Genomic DNA, 17,503 nt, shown 5'->3' with positions numbered 1-17,503 from the left:
ATAGTTGCGAATCTATATGTGCCTATAGGTTCCTGGGAAACCCTAAGGATTAAAACACAAGGCAAATTATTGGAGGAATGATTATGATTAGGAAGCTCGTATAGTATAATGAATTAAATAGACTATAGAAAACCTTTTTTCTAAAATGAATTTGTGTGAATTGTGGAACTTGATGTGAGTATAGAGGGTGTCACAAGAAAGGTTGAGCACCTAATTCACATAACTATGAGTGGATGTTGGGAGGGCTTGATCCCTTTCATCAATGTTGTTTTTGAAAAGCCTTTAAGGTGGTTTAAAAAAGAATTTTGAGTTATATTGTTTTATTGAGTTGTTTAGTGAGAGATACTAGTTGATTGGATCTCCATGAGCCTATTGGTTCATAGTCCCAAATAAGGACGTGTTTTCTTAATAAACATTGTGTTCTTTAAACAATCTTGTAAAAACTGTATGAAATGAGTCGCTTCATACTTAACGTTGAATAGTTACGTTTGGGTTAAGGAACTTGAATATTGACTTGGCACATAAGTTGAGGGTGATCACCCTGGGTGCACCTAGACCTAGTGTTGGAAGGGTGCGTAGTAGCTTGGGGGTAGATAATAAGTTACATTCATAGAAGGCTTAGTTTTTGTAAACCAATAACGTATTAGGCTCACACCTAAATTGTTCCATATCTAACTGGTGATACCAAGCCATCAAATTTTATGTCGACAATACTTAAGTGACTAAGATTGTTGTTGTTCCATCTAATTAAGTAGAATAAATCACTCATTATAGGATATCTTCACTGTTGTTCATGGGTGACAATGTGTAACACCCTAGTAATTCATTATTGGCATGCACTTAGATGTTTATATATTTGTGGAAACAATTTAACCCAAAACTTTGTATTTATTTTTATTGAAAGAAGACAACATAACAATCCAAAAAGGTAAACAAACATCATATAAAGCATAAAAGGAGCTTAAACAAAATATTCTAAACCTCATGCAAGAGTTTTAAAGTTCACCTAAGAAGAAATTGCTAACTAAATATCCTAAACTAATTAGTGGAATTAAATATTACATGCCTCACCTCAATTTGCATGCTCTATCACATTTAAAAAATAAATTAATAAAACTTTCATCTTAATGAATGCTCTAAGGAAACACAACAAGTAAAACACATATAGATGCATGTGATAAATAAACTTTAACAATTAATAATGCAAATTCAAAAAGGTAAACTTCATAAATAATATAAAGCTTTTTAAACCTCATGTTTTTTTTTTGTCTTGGTGGTCAAATTTGAGCTCAAAATCCCAATGAGTGCCTTCTTGTATTGCCATTCAACTTTTCCTCACTAGAAGTTAACACTACTCTTTGAGGACCGAGGGAGAAAAATATCCCTTCATTATCAAATTAAGAGAATGTTATGTTTTTTAAAAGAAATTCTCTTTAATGTTAATCATCCTTTGAGGATTGAAGAAATTTTTACCCTTCCCTTGTCAAATAAGACATTTCACAACTACATGAGCATATAAGTACATGAGCATAATTTCTATAGAGATTGAAAAATCGTACAAAATTTATATCTATATAAATAAAATTAACATTCAAAAATCATTCCTTTAGGAATGAAAAGTTATACAATATTCTTTCCGTATAGATAGAAAAGAGAAAGACATAAGGAACATGCAAGGTTAATCATACATTTATAGTGAAAAATATTTCACTCTCATAAACCCTAATGTGACACATTACAAACATAAGAAACACAAATAACATTTAATTAAACAATTAAGAAAAAAAAAAGATCATGCAAAGCCATTGACATATATGGGGAGGAGGAATTATGCAAAACTCATTTGATGATCCCCCCCCCTTTTCTTTTGTTCTATTTTTTCTCTTCTAGAATGAGACAATGTGTACTTATGCCCATTAGTCTATATTATTAGACCACTTAATTAATCATTTTCTTATGGTCTTTTCCTCTCTCTTATTATCAAAACATTTTATTTCATTAATTATCTATAATTATTTTTATTATTTTTAATGGAGTCTATTTTAGCGAGATGTTACATAATTTAGTATTACATTCATAACAATATATTGGAAGTGATCCTTCTTGAGAGGAGGAGAAGGAGGAATGAAAACACAAAATTGTTAAGATGTAAAATAGCTATCTACCATGAAGCAAAGAGATTATCATTAATAAAGCTAAAAAAAATGAAACAAATTAACCTTGAAATTTTTCACTGATAATTTATAGGTTTAAGGGAATAAATTTCATAATTGTTGTCAATGATAATTTTACAAGTGTCAACATCCTATATTAGAGAAATTAACATAAAATAATATTTTAATATTCAAACTTATTCTATAAAAATCTTAAATAATTTTTTTTTGGATTTTTTTAGACTCTTTAAATTTATCCTAACAGAGTTATAACATCTAAGATCTTTCAAAATTTGCAAGTCTAAGGAAGAGACAAAATTAAAATTTTATCAATGTTAATTAGTTTTTGAAAATAAAAACTACATCTATATATTTAAAGTTAAATAATAATTAATTCCTAAAAAGTGTAATATATAGCTCGTTGTAATTTCTTAATAATTTGTAGTTTTGTACTTTATAAAAAAAATGTCTATTCAATAAGTATGATACAATAATATGTTTGTAAACTTTTCAAATATTTGAGATTTTGTTAGATACTTATAAACTTTTTTTTTTTTTGCATATATAAAGAAAATTTATTACTCAATGACCAACATAATATTACTTTTATAAATAAATAAGTAATTGTAGTGTTTCTCTTTGTATTCATAGTCATACTAAATAATTTAAGTTTAAAAACACATACAAACATACATAATAAAGATGTATTTTATGTAATTGATATATCCAAATTTTTTGAAATTGTTGAAAAAAAAGCCAGAAGTTTAAGAAAATATTGTTAAAAGATTTAGTTGTATCTAAGAACAACTATTTTTAAGAATTTTACGTAAGGAGAACATATTTTTTCTTATACACTTCTAACTTACTAATAGAAAACAAAATCGTGGTACATATACCACAAAAATTTGTGTGTGTGTATGTGCGTGTCTGTATGTGTGTCTGTGTGTGTGTCTGTGTCTGTATCTGTGTCTGTGTCTATGTCTGTGTCTGTGTGTGTGTGTTTGTTTGTTACGTAAGGAGAACATATTTTTTCTTATACACTTTTAACTTACTAATAGAAAACAAAATCATGGTACCTGAAAATTGATTGGTTTAGCAAGTTAAGTCCCGGGTCAAATTAGGCACTACTAAAATTCGATTAACCACTAAGTGGACAGTAGTGATTGGTTTGAGGATCTCCAAAATGGAATTGGCTCATTGTTTTGTAGTCTTGGGGGTTTCATCCCTTATCTACCATTCTTTACTCATAAAAAAAAATTATAATAATGACCATGATATAATATTGTGTAAATGACCTAACAATTAATATTTAATGATATTTAGGTTAAATTATACTTTTTGTACTCAATTTTAGCCTATTTTTAACACTTTTGTGGGATAAAAATGGTGACAAAGTGAAATTTAGTCTAAAACTTATTAAAAATTAATTGTTACATTATTTACTTAATAACATTCATAGTTAACATTACAATTTTAATGGTTAACAAATAAATATTTAACTATTGGACTAAAATTGCAAATTTTACAAAATTTAAAGATTAAAATTATATATTTAAAATTTGGGGAATCAAATTTTAATATTTAATATTATAAGGGAACCAAAAGTACAAATTTAGTCATTTTTTTTTTCATTTTGTCATCATTTCCTTGTGAAAAAAATCTCGTTGAAAAGATTAATAAGCACTTTATGGACCACACATCTTTTAAAATAATAGGAATGTAAATAAGATGTTAAAAGTATAGCTCTAGAAAAATTACAACCTTGTATTGAATTATGTTAATAGTTAGTTCTTACAAGAGGCAACAAGTTTCCTAATTAAGAATTATATAGAAGACTACATCTCACATAGCCAAATCTAACAACTTTCAGAAAAAATAAAAATAAAAAATTATTTCTTCTTCGTTGGTCGTGTTGCCCCGTGGTTTGAATGTCTGATTAGTTGGTTCACTTGCATTTGTAGGTTCAATTCAGCAAGTATGCATGCACACAACTATTGGAACATTCATTTGCTAATAAATGTGACCTCCTAGCATCATTGGACTGGTAGGTGATTTTAGCCAAACAAGTATATTGTCAGAGAAAAAAAATCACGAGTTAGAGGAAAAATAAATTTCACAATAAAAATAATAAATTCCAAAAAGTTGTTATATAAATATGGTAAATATCAAGTTTAGAAAATAGAAACAACATGCAGGAGGCTTATTCATTTATCACTTGTTAAAAGATTATTTATTTTTATTTTTCTCTACTTGATTTGTTTCGTATAACATTGTAAGTTTTTAATTATTATCTGTTCCTGTATTAGTACACACTTCAATTTGTCTTGTAGCGGGTCTGATCCTGGGTCTCGGTCTTCTCATTCCTATCCAGGTAGTCCGAAGTGAGGGGGGTGTGCCTGCAAAGACACTCCGACGCTCAAGTAAGTGCTCGGCGTAATAAATGCGGTAGTTGAAAAGTTAATTACGTACCTCATTGGGGTCCTATTTATAACGATTCTTATTGGGCCGTGATTAGGGACTGGGCCCCGGAAAATTAGGGGACTAAACCGGCGCATTACGTTAAATAATATCTCCTTAATTGGCTTGGTAAAATCCGCAACGTGACCAAGCACACCGACATACTCGGTTTGGGTAATGAGTGGTCAGTGGTCTCGGAGTAAGTAATCAGGTCAGTCGGGTCGGATGACTTGTATTCGGCCAGGTCTGCTACTATCTGGTATACAACCCCCGCAGCGTTGAGGATGGTAGAGACGAAAACGGTTGAACCTGGGTGTATGGTCCCGATCACTAAGACGATGGGCTTTGTTGAACTTGTGGTGACACGGTTGACGTGAGCAAATTTTAGGCCGAGACCTAAGGCGAGAATACTTTAGGCCAGGGCCTAAGGTTATTGATCGTAGGCCGAGACCTAAGGTGATTGAGCGTAGGCCGAGACCTATATGGGTCTTAGACCGAGACCTAAGGCGAGAGTACTTTAGGCTGGGGTCTAAGGTGATTGACCGTAGGCTGATACCTAGATGGGTGTTAGGCCGAGACCTAAGGTGATTGAGTGTAGGCCGAGAACTAGATGGGTCTTAGACCGAGACCTAAGGCGAGATTACTTTAGGCTGGGGTCTAGGGTGATTGACCGTAGGCTGATACCTAGATGGGTGTTAGGCCGAGACCTAAGGTGATTGAGCGTAGGCCGAGACCTATATGGGTCTTAGACCGAGACCTAAGGCGAGAGTACTTTAGGCTGGGGTCTAGGGTGACTGACCGTAGGCTGATACCTAGATGGGTGTTAGGCCGAGACCTAAGGTGATTGAGTGTAGGCCGAGAACTATATGGGTCTTAGGCCGCGACCTAAAGTGAGAATACTTTTAGGCCGGGACCCAGGCTGAACGTTCAATGGGTCGAGGTCTGAATGTTGTGCTGAGTAGTTGGAGTCGATGCCGAGACCTTTGCGAGTATGGCCTGCCACATTAGCCCTAGCGGTTACGGGGCCAACGGTTACTAAATCTGGACCGTTGGATGGCCTAGATAAGACGGCTGGGGAGCCGGGACGTCTTTTCACCTCCCTGATTTACCTTGCCTATAAATAGGGGGGCTGCTGGGGAATTTACTTGCTGTAAATTTGCCGAGCGCTCTCGAATCCAGAGTTAACCGAGCAATCCGAGCAAAAGGTAAATTTTGTATTTTTTATTCTTGATAATAAATGGATAGGGGTTACTCTTCGGCTAAGACCTGCACGTCCTCGGAGGCATCGGGCACTTCGTCAGATCAAGAGGGGTCGGGGTCAAGTGAAGTATCGAGGTTGCCTCCGCTGCAATGTGAAGTGGTCTTTCCTTCCGATTTTGCCGAGCAGGACGACAACGGTGACGAAGTGGTCAAAGTGTCGCCCCCGTTGACTTTGGCTGTGGCCTTAGCACAAGCCACCGAGGTGGATGACAGGGGTTTGGGAAGGGTCGGACAACAGAGTCTTCATGCCGAGGTGGTTCACGCCGAGGCAAGTGGGAATGACTTGGTAGTGGTTGACGACGGTCGGGGTAAGGGCGTGGGCGGACCGAGGGCTCAGCCGAAGTGGGGAGGACGACTTCTCATTGCTGGCGGAGGCGTGTGAAGACGACGGGCCGAACACTGATTTCGTGTTCTTGGAGCCGGGATCCGATGAGGACGACTACTTCTACGCCTACATGTGTTGGTTCGAGGATCTCGGCATGACGTTGCCCTTTGATGATTTCCAGATAGGGGTCCTTCGTGCACTCAATGTGGCGCCGACGCAGTTACACCCTAATGCCTGGGCGGCCATGCAGGCATTCCGAAATCTATGCCTCTACCTCGGCCTAACACCTCGACCACTTGCTTTCCTTTATTACTATATTTGTCGGCCGAGCAAGCCGGTGAAATGGGTGTCGTTAGCTCGGGTCCCGAAGCGTGGATTTCTCCGAGCATTCACCTCCTCTTATAAGGGATTTAAGAGTGGGTTTTTTAAGATTCGTTGGGGTCCGGACTTGAGGGATTGCTTCTATGACCGAGAGGACAACCCCCTGTTCCCCTTCTACTGGACGAGGCGACCGACGCGCTTTGAGGCGATGCCTTCGTCTAAGCTTCCTGCCGAGGATAAAGAAATAGTGGAGCTTCTGGACAAACTGCCGAAGGGTTTGCCTGTCCGAGGCCTTTTGGACATTTTCAAAACGTTTCATTTCGAGACAGTCTTGCTAGGTATGTTTGCTAGTCTTCGGTAGTGTAGCAGTGTTTTGAATTGATGTTAAGACTTCTTTTGTTGCAGGACTGATGGCTGGAGGAGATCTCGATGTGACCGCTATGCTCGCTAAACGAGCCAAAGATGCGAAGGCCAGTGGGAAGGTGCTGCCGGCGAGTTCGGCGCTGAAGATTCCGAGGGATAAACCCTCGCTTGTAATAATTCCCGTGGCCGACCAGAGGAAGAGGGGGGAGTTCTCGGCCACGGCAGGCCGATCAGAGTGTGGAAACCGAGCAACCGGGCACCTCCTCCAAGCGTCAGAAGCAGATTACGCTGGAACAGTCCGGTTGTGGGGCGTTCGCTATCCCGACCGTCGTCGCTGGGTTAAAGGAGGCCGAGGCCAAGGTGAAGGAAGCCTTGACTGCTAATGCTAAGGCTACGGAGTCGGCCGACGAACTGAAGAAAGCGGCCGACGCCCACCGGAGGGAAGCCGATGATTTGAAGTTGTCGGTACAGAGAATGAAGGTTGAGGCTGCCGGTGCTGCTGGTGAAATTGCTCGACTGACCGAGGCGTATGCCAAGCTGAAGGCCGAAGCCACTGAAAAGATCCTCGACCAACATGATGCGGGGTTCCAGCAAGCGATTCGGCAAGCTCGTTATTTCTGTGAGATCCCGGCTGATTTTGACTTCGATGTCGGTCGGGACTTTTACGGGGGTAAGTACATAAGTTATGCTGAGTTCCCCAAGGGGGCTAGTCCTGATGAAGAGGCCCCCCGCCGAGGCATCTCCATGCAAGCGCCGGTACCTCCACAAACCGAGGAGGATGATCCAATCATAGATGTAGTTGGTGACGGGAATCCGGACGGCTCGGCTGCGATGTAGGGTGTTGGCTTTGACAGGAGTAGACTAGGATTTTTTTTGTAACGGTCGTTAGTGCCTTTTGTAGTTTTGGCCGTTGGCGTCGGTAGATAATTATTTTTTGTAAGTAACCATTTTTTCGGTCATATTCTAAACAAGACGTTTGATTTTTTGCATGTTCATGAGTGTTCGGTGTGGAAATTACCGGCTTGTATGTTCGACCGAGTAAGGAAATTAGTATCTGAATTGCGCGTGCTCGGATAGAATTGAACTTTAACGATTTGATATACATGGTGAGAGAACTCGGTTAGCGTGTTGAGCTACGTTGAGGGTATTGGGTTTTGATTGTGTGCCGCGAGAGTGCTCGGTTTTGAATATACGAGTGCGTTGCGAGAGTGCTCGATTTTGATTACAATTATACACGAGGCATGCATTAGAGTCTTCTAATTAGTACATTTTACGTGTGCAACGGTCGGCTGGTTATTATTCGGCATTGATGCATTAACGAATAGTGTTCGGCCTAGGTGCGTCCTTAACCGAGTAGAGTACTTGGGAGGGAAACCTGTAGGGCTCGAGTTCACCCTTGTAGTAGTCGGTCGACGATTGGTCGGCGACGTCGCGTTCGCCTATAGTGCTCGGCCTAGGTACATCCTTAGCCGAGGTGGGTGCTCGGAAGGGAAACCTGCAAGGCTCGAGTTCACCATTATAGTAGTCGGTTGTCGATTGGTCGGCGACGTCGCGTTCGCCTATAGTGCTCGGCCTAGGTACATCCTTAGCCGAGGTGGGTACTTGGGAGGGAAACCTGCAGGGCTCGAGTTCACCATTGTAGTAGTCGGTTGTCGATTGGTCGGCGACGTCGCGTTCGCCTATAGTGCTCGGCCTAGGTACATCCTTAGCCGAGATGGGTACTCGGGAAGGAAACCTATAGGGCTTGAGGACACCATTATAGTGGTCGTTTGAAGGTTAGTTGGCGGCGTCGAGTTCTCCTATAGTGCTCGGCCTAGGTGTGATCGGTCAATGTATGTCCTAAATAAAAAGAAAGAAAACCGTATGACGAAATTCGTTTTTATTAATAAGTGCCTCATTAAAAACCTTGCCGACCCAAAACCCTCCTTAGGGAAAAAAGAGTCGGTCAAGGAAAAGAGTGCACTAATACATCAACTGTAATACACTTTAAAGTGCGAGGAGTTCCAAGTTCTCGGAATCAGTTCTCCTGATAAGTACTCCAGCTTGTATGCTCCGTTTCTTAGGTTGTGTCGGACGCGGTAGGGGCCATCCCAATTTGGGGCTAGCTTCCCTTGACTCAGATCCTTTCTTGCCTCGCCCGTGGCTCTCCAAACAAGATCTCCTTCTTGGAATTCTCTAGGCTTCACCTTGCTGTCGAATCTTCTTTTGTAGCGTTGCTTGGTGGCCTCAGCCACGACTTGTGCCCGGTCTCGAATACTTTCCACGGTGTCTAGGCTTTCTCGGAGTTGGGCCTCGTTGTTTGACTCGTCAAAGTGTGTTCAGCGGAAAGAAGGCTCGCCAATTTCCACCGGAATCATTGCGTCAGATCCATAGACTAGCCGGAAAGGGGCCTCTTGTGTGGTCGACTGGGGCGTGCATCGGTAGGCCCAAAGTACCTCGGGCAACTGCTCGACTCAAGCTCCCTTTGCTTCCCCCAGCCGCTTCTTCAATTCTATTAGGATGACCTTGCTGGCGGATTCGGCCTGGCCGTTCGTTTACGGGTGCTCGACCGAGGTGACCTTGTGTTGTATGCCTAGGCTAGTTAGGAACTCGTTGAGCTTTCGGTCAGTGAATTGAAGGCCGTTGTCGGTTACCAGGGTATGCGGGATACCGAAGCGGGTGATGATATTCCTCCATCGAAATTTTTGAACTTGATGAGCTGAGATACATGCTAAGGGCTCGACTTCAATCCACTTGGTGAATAGGTCTACGGCAACGATGAGGAACTTGCACTGCCCCTTAGCAACCGGGAACGGTCCGAGTATGTCGGTCCCCCATGTGGCGAACTTGCACTTCCCTCAACACATAATCGACCTCGTCGGGGGCTAGGCATTTAAGTAACGGGGTAGAGAAGCCACGCTTGTACAACTGACCGACGATGACAATATACCTGGTGGCTTGAGTTCTCAATCGTTTTGCCTTGGTCGGGTCCTCCGGTGCGACTCTGTTAGTCAGAAATGTTTTAATTTTGACCCGCCAGTCTGGGGAGTTGTTGGGATCGGGGCGGTCGGCGTCGACGTTCGCCACCATTTCTGCCTCGACACTAGGGTAGTCAATCTCTTGTTGAATGATGGTTCTTAGATGGCCTGGTTTTTTGGTTGCGGCTAATCTAGCCAACTGGTCGGCGCGGGTGTTGTTTTCGCGCGGGATGTGCTTGACCGACACCTCCTGAAAGTTTTCCTTCAACTTTTGGTAAGCATGGTAGTATTTCATCATGCTGTGGTCTTTAACTTGAAAGTTACCACCCACTTGCTCGGCCACCACCTTGGAGTCCGTTCAACATTTGATCCTTGAAGCACCCATGTCCTCGGCCAACCTTAATCCGGCCAGTAAAGCTTCGTATTCGGCTTGATTATTCGAAGCTTTAAACCGGAAACGTAATGATTGTTCTAAAGTTATCCCCTTCGGCCCCTCCAAGATTACTCCTGCCCCGCTTCCCTGGCCGTTGGACGAACCGTCTACGTGGAGGGTCCACCAATGCTCCTCAAAGCGGCCTTGCAGGTGGAGTTCATTTATAAAGTCCGCCAGGCATTGTGCTTTGATCGGACCTCTCGGCTTGAAAGTGATGTCGAACTGTGAGAGCTCCATTGACCAGGCCATCATCCTACCGACAAGTTCAGGCTTGCCCAAGACCTTAGAGATCGGGCAGTCGGTATGTACAACTATTCGGTGGCTTTGGAAATAATGCCTTAGGCTTCGAGAAGTATGGACCAAACCTAGTGCTACCTTCTCTATAAGCTGGTATCGGGATTCGGGGCCCTGGAGTAGTCGACTGACAAAGTACACCGGAACTTGGTTGCCCTCTTTTTCTTGTACCAGAACCGAGCTGATCGCTTCCTCCGAGACGGCTAAGTACACTTGAAGTGAGCATGATAGGTCGGGTCTCTTCAGGGTCGGCGGTGACGCCAAAGTTGCTTTCAGCGCCGTGAAGGCTTCTTCACAGGTCTCATTCCACGAGAAGGCCGAAGCCTTCCGTAAAAGCTTGGTCATCGGGCTGATCTTGTCAGCTAAGCAGGGGAGGAATCGGGACAATGCGACTAACCTTCCGGAGAGCCGTTGCATTTCCTTGAGGTTGCTCGGACTTCGCATATCTAAGACAACTCGGCACTTATCTCGGTTGGCCTCTATCCCTCTAGCCGATAGCATGAATCCCAAAAATTTCCCTCCTTTGACTCCGAAGGTGCACTTTTCGGGATTGAGCCTCATGTTATGCTTGCGTAGCTCTCCGAAGATTTCAGCCAGGTCTGCTAGGTGATCAGCCACCGAGTTCGACTTCACCACCATGTCGTCGACATAGATTTCAATGTTGCGACCTATCTGCCTCTGAAACACCTTATCCATCAGCCTTTGGTAGGTTGCGCCGGCGTTTTTCAGTCCAAACGGCATGACTTTGTAACAAAAGTTGGCATTCTCGGTGATGAACGCCGTCTTTTCCTCGTCGGCCGGGTGCATTTTTATCTGGTTATAACCGGAATAGGCGTCGAGGAAGGTAAAAATGGAGTGCCTGGACGCGCCGTCGACCAACCGATCAATGCAAGGGAGTGGATAAGCGTCCTTTGGGCAGGCCTTGTTGAGGTCGGTGTAGTCGGTGCACATTCTCCACTTCCCACTTGACTTCTTGACCAACACCGACTACACCGACCTCAACAAGGCCTGCTAAAATCATAGTTTGGTGTGTAGAGTTAAGTATGGAGCTCAGAAGCTTAGAGTTTTCTCCTTCCTCTTCCTCTTTTCCAGATTGATTCTAAGGTAAGAGAAGTTAGAAATTTGTTTGGTTGTTTTGGATTGAGTTGCATATTGATGAGTTGTTATCAAAATGATGATTGTGTTGGTTGAGTTATTGTTGAATGATGGAATTTGAGGTTTTGTCCATATGAGACAAGTTGAGGGAGGCAAATGACTCAATCTTAATTCAAGTTGCATGTGCCTTTTTTGGTTGTAATTGGTTGAGAATTGACATATGTGGTTGATATCTTGTGTTGCATGTTGGATATTTCTAGATTTCAATTAGATTGAGGAGATTTTCAAAGTCTACATTTGCAAATTTTTGATATCATGTTGGATGCGCTTTCTTGGTACTTAGCATAGTTCAAGCTAGAGCTTTCTATCTCGTCCATGTCGAGCAAAGGATTGGTGGCATCAATCATGAGGAGAGAGACTCATCTCAAGTTGGGATGATGTTGAGCATCATTTGAATGGTGTCAAGCATGAGAGCCTTGGAAAGTATCTGACTTAGTGATGCTAGCCCCCAAATTGGGTGGTTGTAAGCATGATCAAGGCAAAGGCTCTTTGCATAGATGACGTTGGATACTAGTAAGGTGACGTCGAGCATGAGTCAAGTAGAGGTTATCTTCCTAATATGAGGTTCGACGCGGATTTTGTCACGTTAGGTGTAAAGTTCCAAGGGTTCCCTATCTTAGTCATGCCAATCGTGGGTTGAGTGGCACCAGGGGTGGATGGGGTAGAGAGCTCCCTACCATAGTGGCGTCGGGCACAAGGTAAGTTGCATCGAGCTCTGGTTATGTTGATTATACATGTTATTTGAGGGGTGAATTAGTGAACATGAATAGAATATTTGAGTCTATTGCATGTATGATGTATGATGAATGTTGAGTCTATATATATTGACTTGTGATGATATATGTAGATGTGATAAGATATATTATGATGGTGAGCATTGATATGCTATATGTGAGAAATATGATATAGTTGCATGCTTGAAGTGTGAATAGTCATTGGTATATACTATTATTGAATAAGTCATCGAGCATTGGTATGTTAATAATGATTTGTGTGATTTGATCTCTATATACATTGACCTAAGGTAATATATATAAATGATGTATGTTGAGGCATTGATGTTGAGAATGTTGTAGGCATTATAGCATGTTGATTGGCTTAGGATTAGAGGAGAGGTTGTTGTTTGAAAGTTGAAGATCCCATATAGACAATCTTGTTTCGGCGCTCTAAAAGGCCAATTGTTGAAAACCCTCCATGAGTAGGTGTGAAACTCTTGAAGTGAATTTTGTTGAGTCTCCTCTAGGTCCTTTGTCAATATGGAGTAAAGTATGAAGTCGATGGCTACATCCCTTAATTGATTACTAGAAAGGTTGCATGGTTCCTTGTAGATAGTTAGTGGGCTAACTCCATATGTGACTTGGTAATACATGTCAAGGTCGTGATACGTCTATACACAACCATACTAGTTTTGACAATGGAATTGGACTTTCTTAATGTAAGTGGCGATACACACAAAATCAAAAGTAGGGATTGATATCTCATTTTAGTTGTCGATCTAGTAGTCATGCACATTAGGTGTGAATGTGATCGAGTTGATTCAATAAGATCAAGCCACTTAGACTGTTTAAGTGTATTAGGATATCTCCATAGGTGAATGTGTGATAATGCATTAGTTATTGAATATGCATATGATATGGTTTGAGTTGTGATTAATGTTCATATGCATTGGATGAACATATTGTTGCACTAAATGATTGTGGTGAATGTTTGATTGATTAGGTGTTTTAGCTTTCAAACATATCGATTGTTGTGGGATCTGAACCCTATGGTGTGATTGCTTGGTTAGCATGATGAAGTTGGGTATAAATGTTCCTTCCTATGCTTGTATGTTTTTGAAAGCTAGCCTAACGTTGCATGTTTTCCATATGCTGTGAACCACGATAATCATGGTTTTCATAGGAGTAGGGCAATGTTAGTCAAAGCAGGTTCTTGGAGCGACTATGGGCCACACTGGTGGCGGTGTAGCTGACATCTACCTTTGGAAGGTTTGTATAGTTGTATTTGATCGACACTTAGGATTTTATATTATTTTTATACTAGATGATTGTACATGTACTAGATATATTTGTAGAGTTGTTTTTAATTATTTATATATACACACACACATGTTATAGTGTGCACATCCATTTATTTCAAGCATAAATCCTTCGGTATAAGATAATTTCGTTGCTAGTAGTTGTGAGTTGTAAGTGTGATGACTATGGTGGGTCATTACATTTTGCATGAATTATTATGTGAGAATTATTAAAGACAAATTAATAACTTGATTGATCTGAGTAAAATTGTACTCAAATTCTTTAAGGTCTCAGTTTTTAACCTTATAAATGAAAAATATAATCAGGAGGAGAAACTCCACTAAAGATGACAAAACATAATTTTTGACAAAAATTAGATACTTTGTACCAATAACTTAATAACCTAAAAGACCAATCAATATCATCCTATCTAGATTTTAAGGTTGCACTATTGTGTTCAAGATAAAAGACCATCACTGATAAGAAATAAAGATTGTTAAAAACAAGCAAATGGTATCATTAAACAAGTAGATAAAGAAAAACTCACCTTTGAATGAAGAAGGAACCACAACAACATGCATGTCAGTGTTATTAGGAGGTAGTTGTAAATGAAGAGGATAAAGTTTTGCATTCAAGGGATTGCGACAACACACGAGAATATCATCAAGTCCTGTTTCTTCCTTCAATTTATCCTTTAACTCATTCACACAACTTCCTTTAAATGTAAAGAATGCCTCTTTCTTTGAATCATCAATTTCACCATTTTCATTACCCACGTCATAAAATATAATTCTTCCTTCTTTTATTGGTGACAAACACTCAAACAAATCATCACGCTGCATATGAAAAGGAAAACAAAATAACTATTGTATAGAAATAAAGGTGTTTTTAATTTCAATACCTTGACTTTGAAATATTAGTGTATATTTCACTTAGTCTCGGTGAACAAAAAAATTGAATCATTAGTATTTGTATAACATTAATGTATCCTTGGCTTTTTTTTTTTAACTTCTAAATATAGTAAGATACATATTCATATGCTAATTTGTGTATTTATGTGAAGGAAAAACATTACTATTGTTTTCTTTACTTTGAAAAATTCTTAAAGATGAAATTTTTGTAGTATTGATGGAGACTTGCAAGGAAAGTAAGGAGAAATTATTATTAAAGAATTTTTTATTGAAAAGTTTTGAAATTTGAACCACATAACAATGTTAGGAAAATTACTTCAAATACATTAAAGCTAAATAATATGAACTAAATGAATAAAAATATTGCTTATAATATATTGAAACACTCCAACATGCATTTATTTTAATAATAAAGAATATATATTTATGAAGAATACATGGTGTTGCTGTGTGGCAAAAGATACAAATGACTATATTGCAAGGTCAATGAATGGTGAATTGATAATAAATTTCGTACAAAATTAATATATGTCATTATCATTTATAATATATGCAATTATTTTTTTAAAAGAATATTATCTTATTGCATAATTTGTTTTATTAATAATTATAGCAAATTTTTTTATATATTGCAATTTATTATAGTGCAAAACAATAATCAAATTTAGCCGTAAACTTTTTCAAGAAACTAATTAAGAAAATATTAAAAGTATAAAAATAAATATATGAAAGAAAAAAAAATAGTTTAAAAAGTAACTGCATACAATTATTATATGTATTTAACTAATATAAATGACTTAATATAACAAGTCTTTTTATCTCTTTTTTATATTGAAAAACATCATATAACTACAAATTAATTTATCTTTTAAAATTAAACATTCATCATTAATTATTACCCTTTTATTATGATGATATGATTCTTTTTTTTGGAACAATGAAAAAGTTATGTAGAGGAAACATACAAAGAACAAATGATTTTGTATTTCCCTTTCTATTATCGTATTGCTTGGAAACAATACACCAACTTAATGCCATGAGAAACTCCAATACATCTATTAAGTCATGCACAAAACTAAAAATTTAGGAGAATCTTCCATTTTCTCAAGAATTTCTTGTTAAAATCTCTATAGTTAAGATGATTGAAAACATGAGATAAAAGGTGACACAATTCAATCTATTTTCATATTTTTCAATCTCATATGTGATGTCTTAAAAAAGAATTTCATGGTAAAGATTCTCTGCTTTTTTTTTCGATAATTTGTGTGACGAACCTCAGATGTTGTAGGGGACCTAAGATCAATCTTGACAAGGGAATCCATATCTGAAATTAATGGAGAAGAACAGGGTGAAAGATCTCTTGGGGTTGGATTCATAGAACGATTGGGTGGGGTAATAGGTGTAGGCCTTGATTTAGGTTTGGGAGGTTGTTTTTGTGGGCGAAGCTCCACTATATCCACATCCCATAAAACCCAATTAGCTTTTGATGTTCTGTGTGGGACATCATGGGTGATGGTGTTCCTCCAAGGTGGAAACCCTCCATTACCACGCAAGTATTGTCCATAACGTGTCCTTAGCCTCACTTGAACCCCTTCTCTTATGGGTTCCCATTCCACAGAAGAATTCAACCTAGTAGGCATTGTTTGCAACACTTTTTTGCCTGTGCCTCTCAATATGAATGGCATGTTGGAGGCTGTTAAGTATTTCCCATAACAACTCTTCAACCTTATGACATTGGAATTCTCCAGAATCTCCACGGTCCATTTAGCATTATTATTGCACCCATTGCGGTCTTGGAAAACATTTTCTTGATCATCATCAGCCAACATGTATTTATCATGGTGGCTTCTCAAGCGTACCACTTTGGCTTTTTGGAAGAATTCCATTCAAAGGGTTATTGTTGATGAGCAAAAAAATGGAGATTGTGATGCAAGGAATTGGAGGCAAGAAGGTAAGAATGAAGAAGGGGATATTAATTAAAGTAGAAAAAGGGTGAAGTTGGAATGTAGAATTTGTGTGCATGACATGTAAATTATGCATAATAAAGTCATCCATGTCTAATTAGAGTAAGGGTAGCCAATTATGTATTGAATAAGTCATTCTAAAACGATGTTAAAGTTGTTAGTTGTTACAAGAAGTTCACTTCTCTATGCGTGCACAACCAAGATTTAGTGCTTATTATATTATAAGATAAATTAACTAAAATTTGCAGTGAACATGGAAGGAAACCATTCATTGATGAGTAATGATTAAGTGTATATTTAACAGAAAATTAATTCAATTTTATATATTATATAGTTATTTTTTTTATCCAAACATTTTTGTTAACAGGATCATTAAATTTTACATCTTGAACATATATAGATACACATATTAAAAATATATAATAGTTACAATGTTAATCGGTACAAAATAATAATTTGAAAAAGACCTTTGATTTCTATCTTTTTCCTTTTTATTGTATATAAATAAACTTTTTTATTTTATCTTTTTCATTCCTTTTTGAACAAAAGAAATTTTGACATTAGATTTCTACCTAGTTTTCCTTTATTGTAATATATAATTAAATTACTTTTTTGTACAAAAAATTATACATATTTATATCTTCTAATTTAACTTTATACTTAATATCTTTTAGAGTATTTGATGTGTCCTCCTTTTGCATCATGTTTTAAGATTATTTTGCATGAATTTTATGTTAGTTTTAAGATTTCTCTGGTCATTATTTGCGTAATTTTTCTTCTTTAGGTCTTTTATAGCATTAAATTGTGTTTTGTGATTTTAGGTGAAGTTGCTTGTGGAGTGAATTACGACAAGACGAATCAAAATGTTCACAACTCAAGTTCTCGTAATGTGAAA

General features: G+C 38.6%; 1 protein-coding gene across 1 annotated transcript; it reads right to left on the bottom strand.

The window, feature by feature from the left end:
* Positions 1 to 3,899: 3,899 nt before the first annotated feature.
* On the bottom strand, positions 3,900 to 16,607 carry LOC109788031 (uncharacterized). Its single transcript, XM_020346666.3, has 3 exons — positions 15,919 to 16,607; positions 14,281 to 14,569; positions 3,900 to 4,194 (listed from the first exon to the last, which is right to left on the bottom strand). The coding sequence occupies exons 1-3, from the start codon at positions 16,528 to 16,530 to the stop codon at positions 4,187 to 4,189; spliced, it is 909 nt and encodes a 302-aa protein (XP_020202255.1). The 5' UTR covers positions 16,531 to 16,607; the 3' UTR covers positions 3,900 to 4,186.
* Positions 16,608 to 17,503: the final 896 nt, after the last annotated feature.

This window comes from Cajanus cajan, chromosome 2 (genome assembly GCF_000230855.2).
Source record: "Cajanus cajan strain Asha chromosome 2, NIPB_CcT2T_4, whole genome shotgun sequence".
Taxonomy (NCBI): domain Eukaryota; kingdom Viridiplantae; phylum Streptophyta; class Magnoliopsida; order Fabales; family Fabaceae; genus Cajanus; species Cajanus cajan.
The sequence above is the reverse complement of the archived record's forward strand: the minus strand, read 5'-3'. Positions and strand labels throughout refer to the sequence as shown.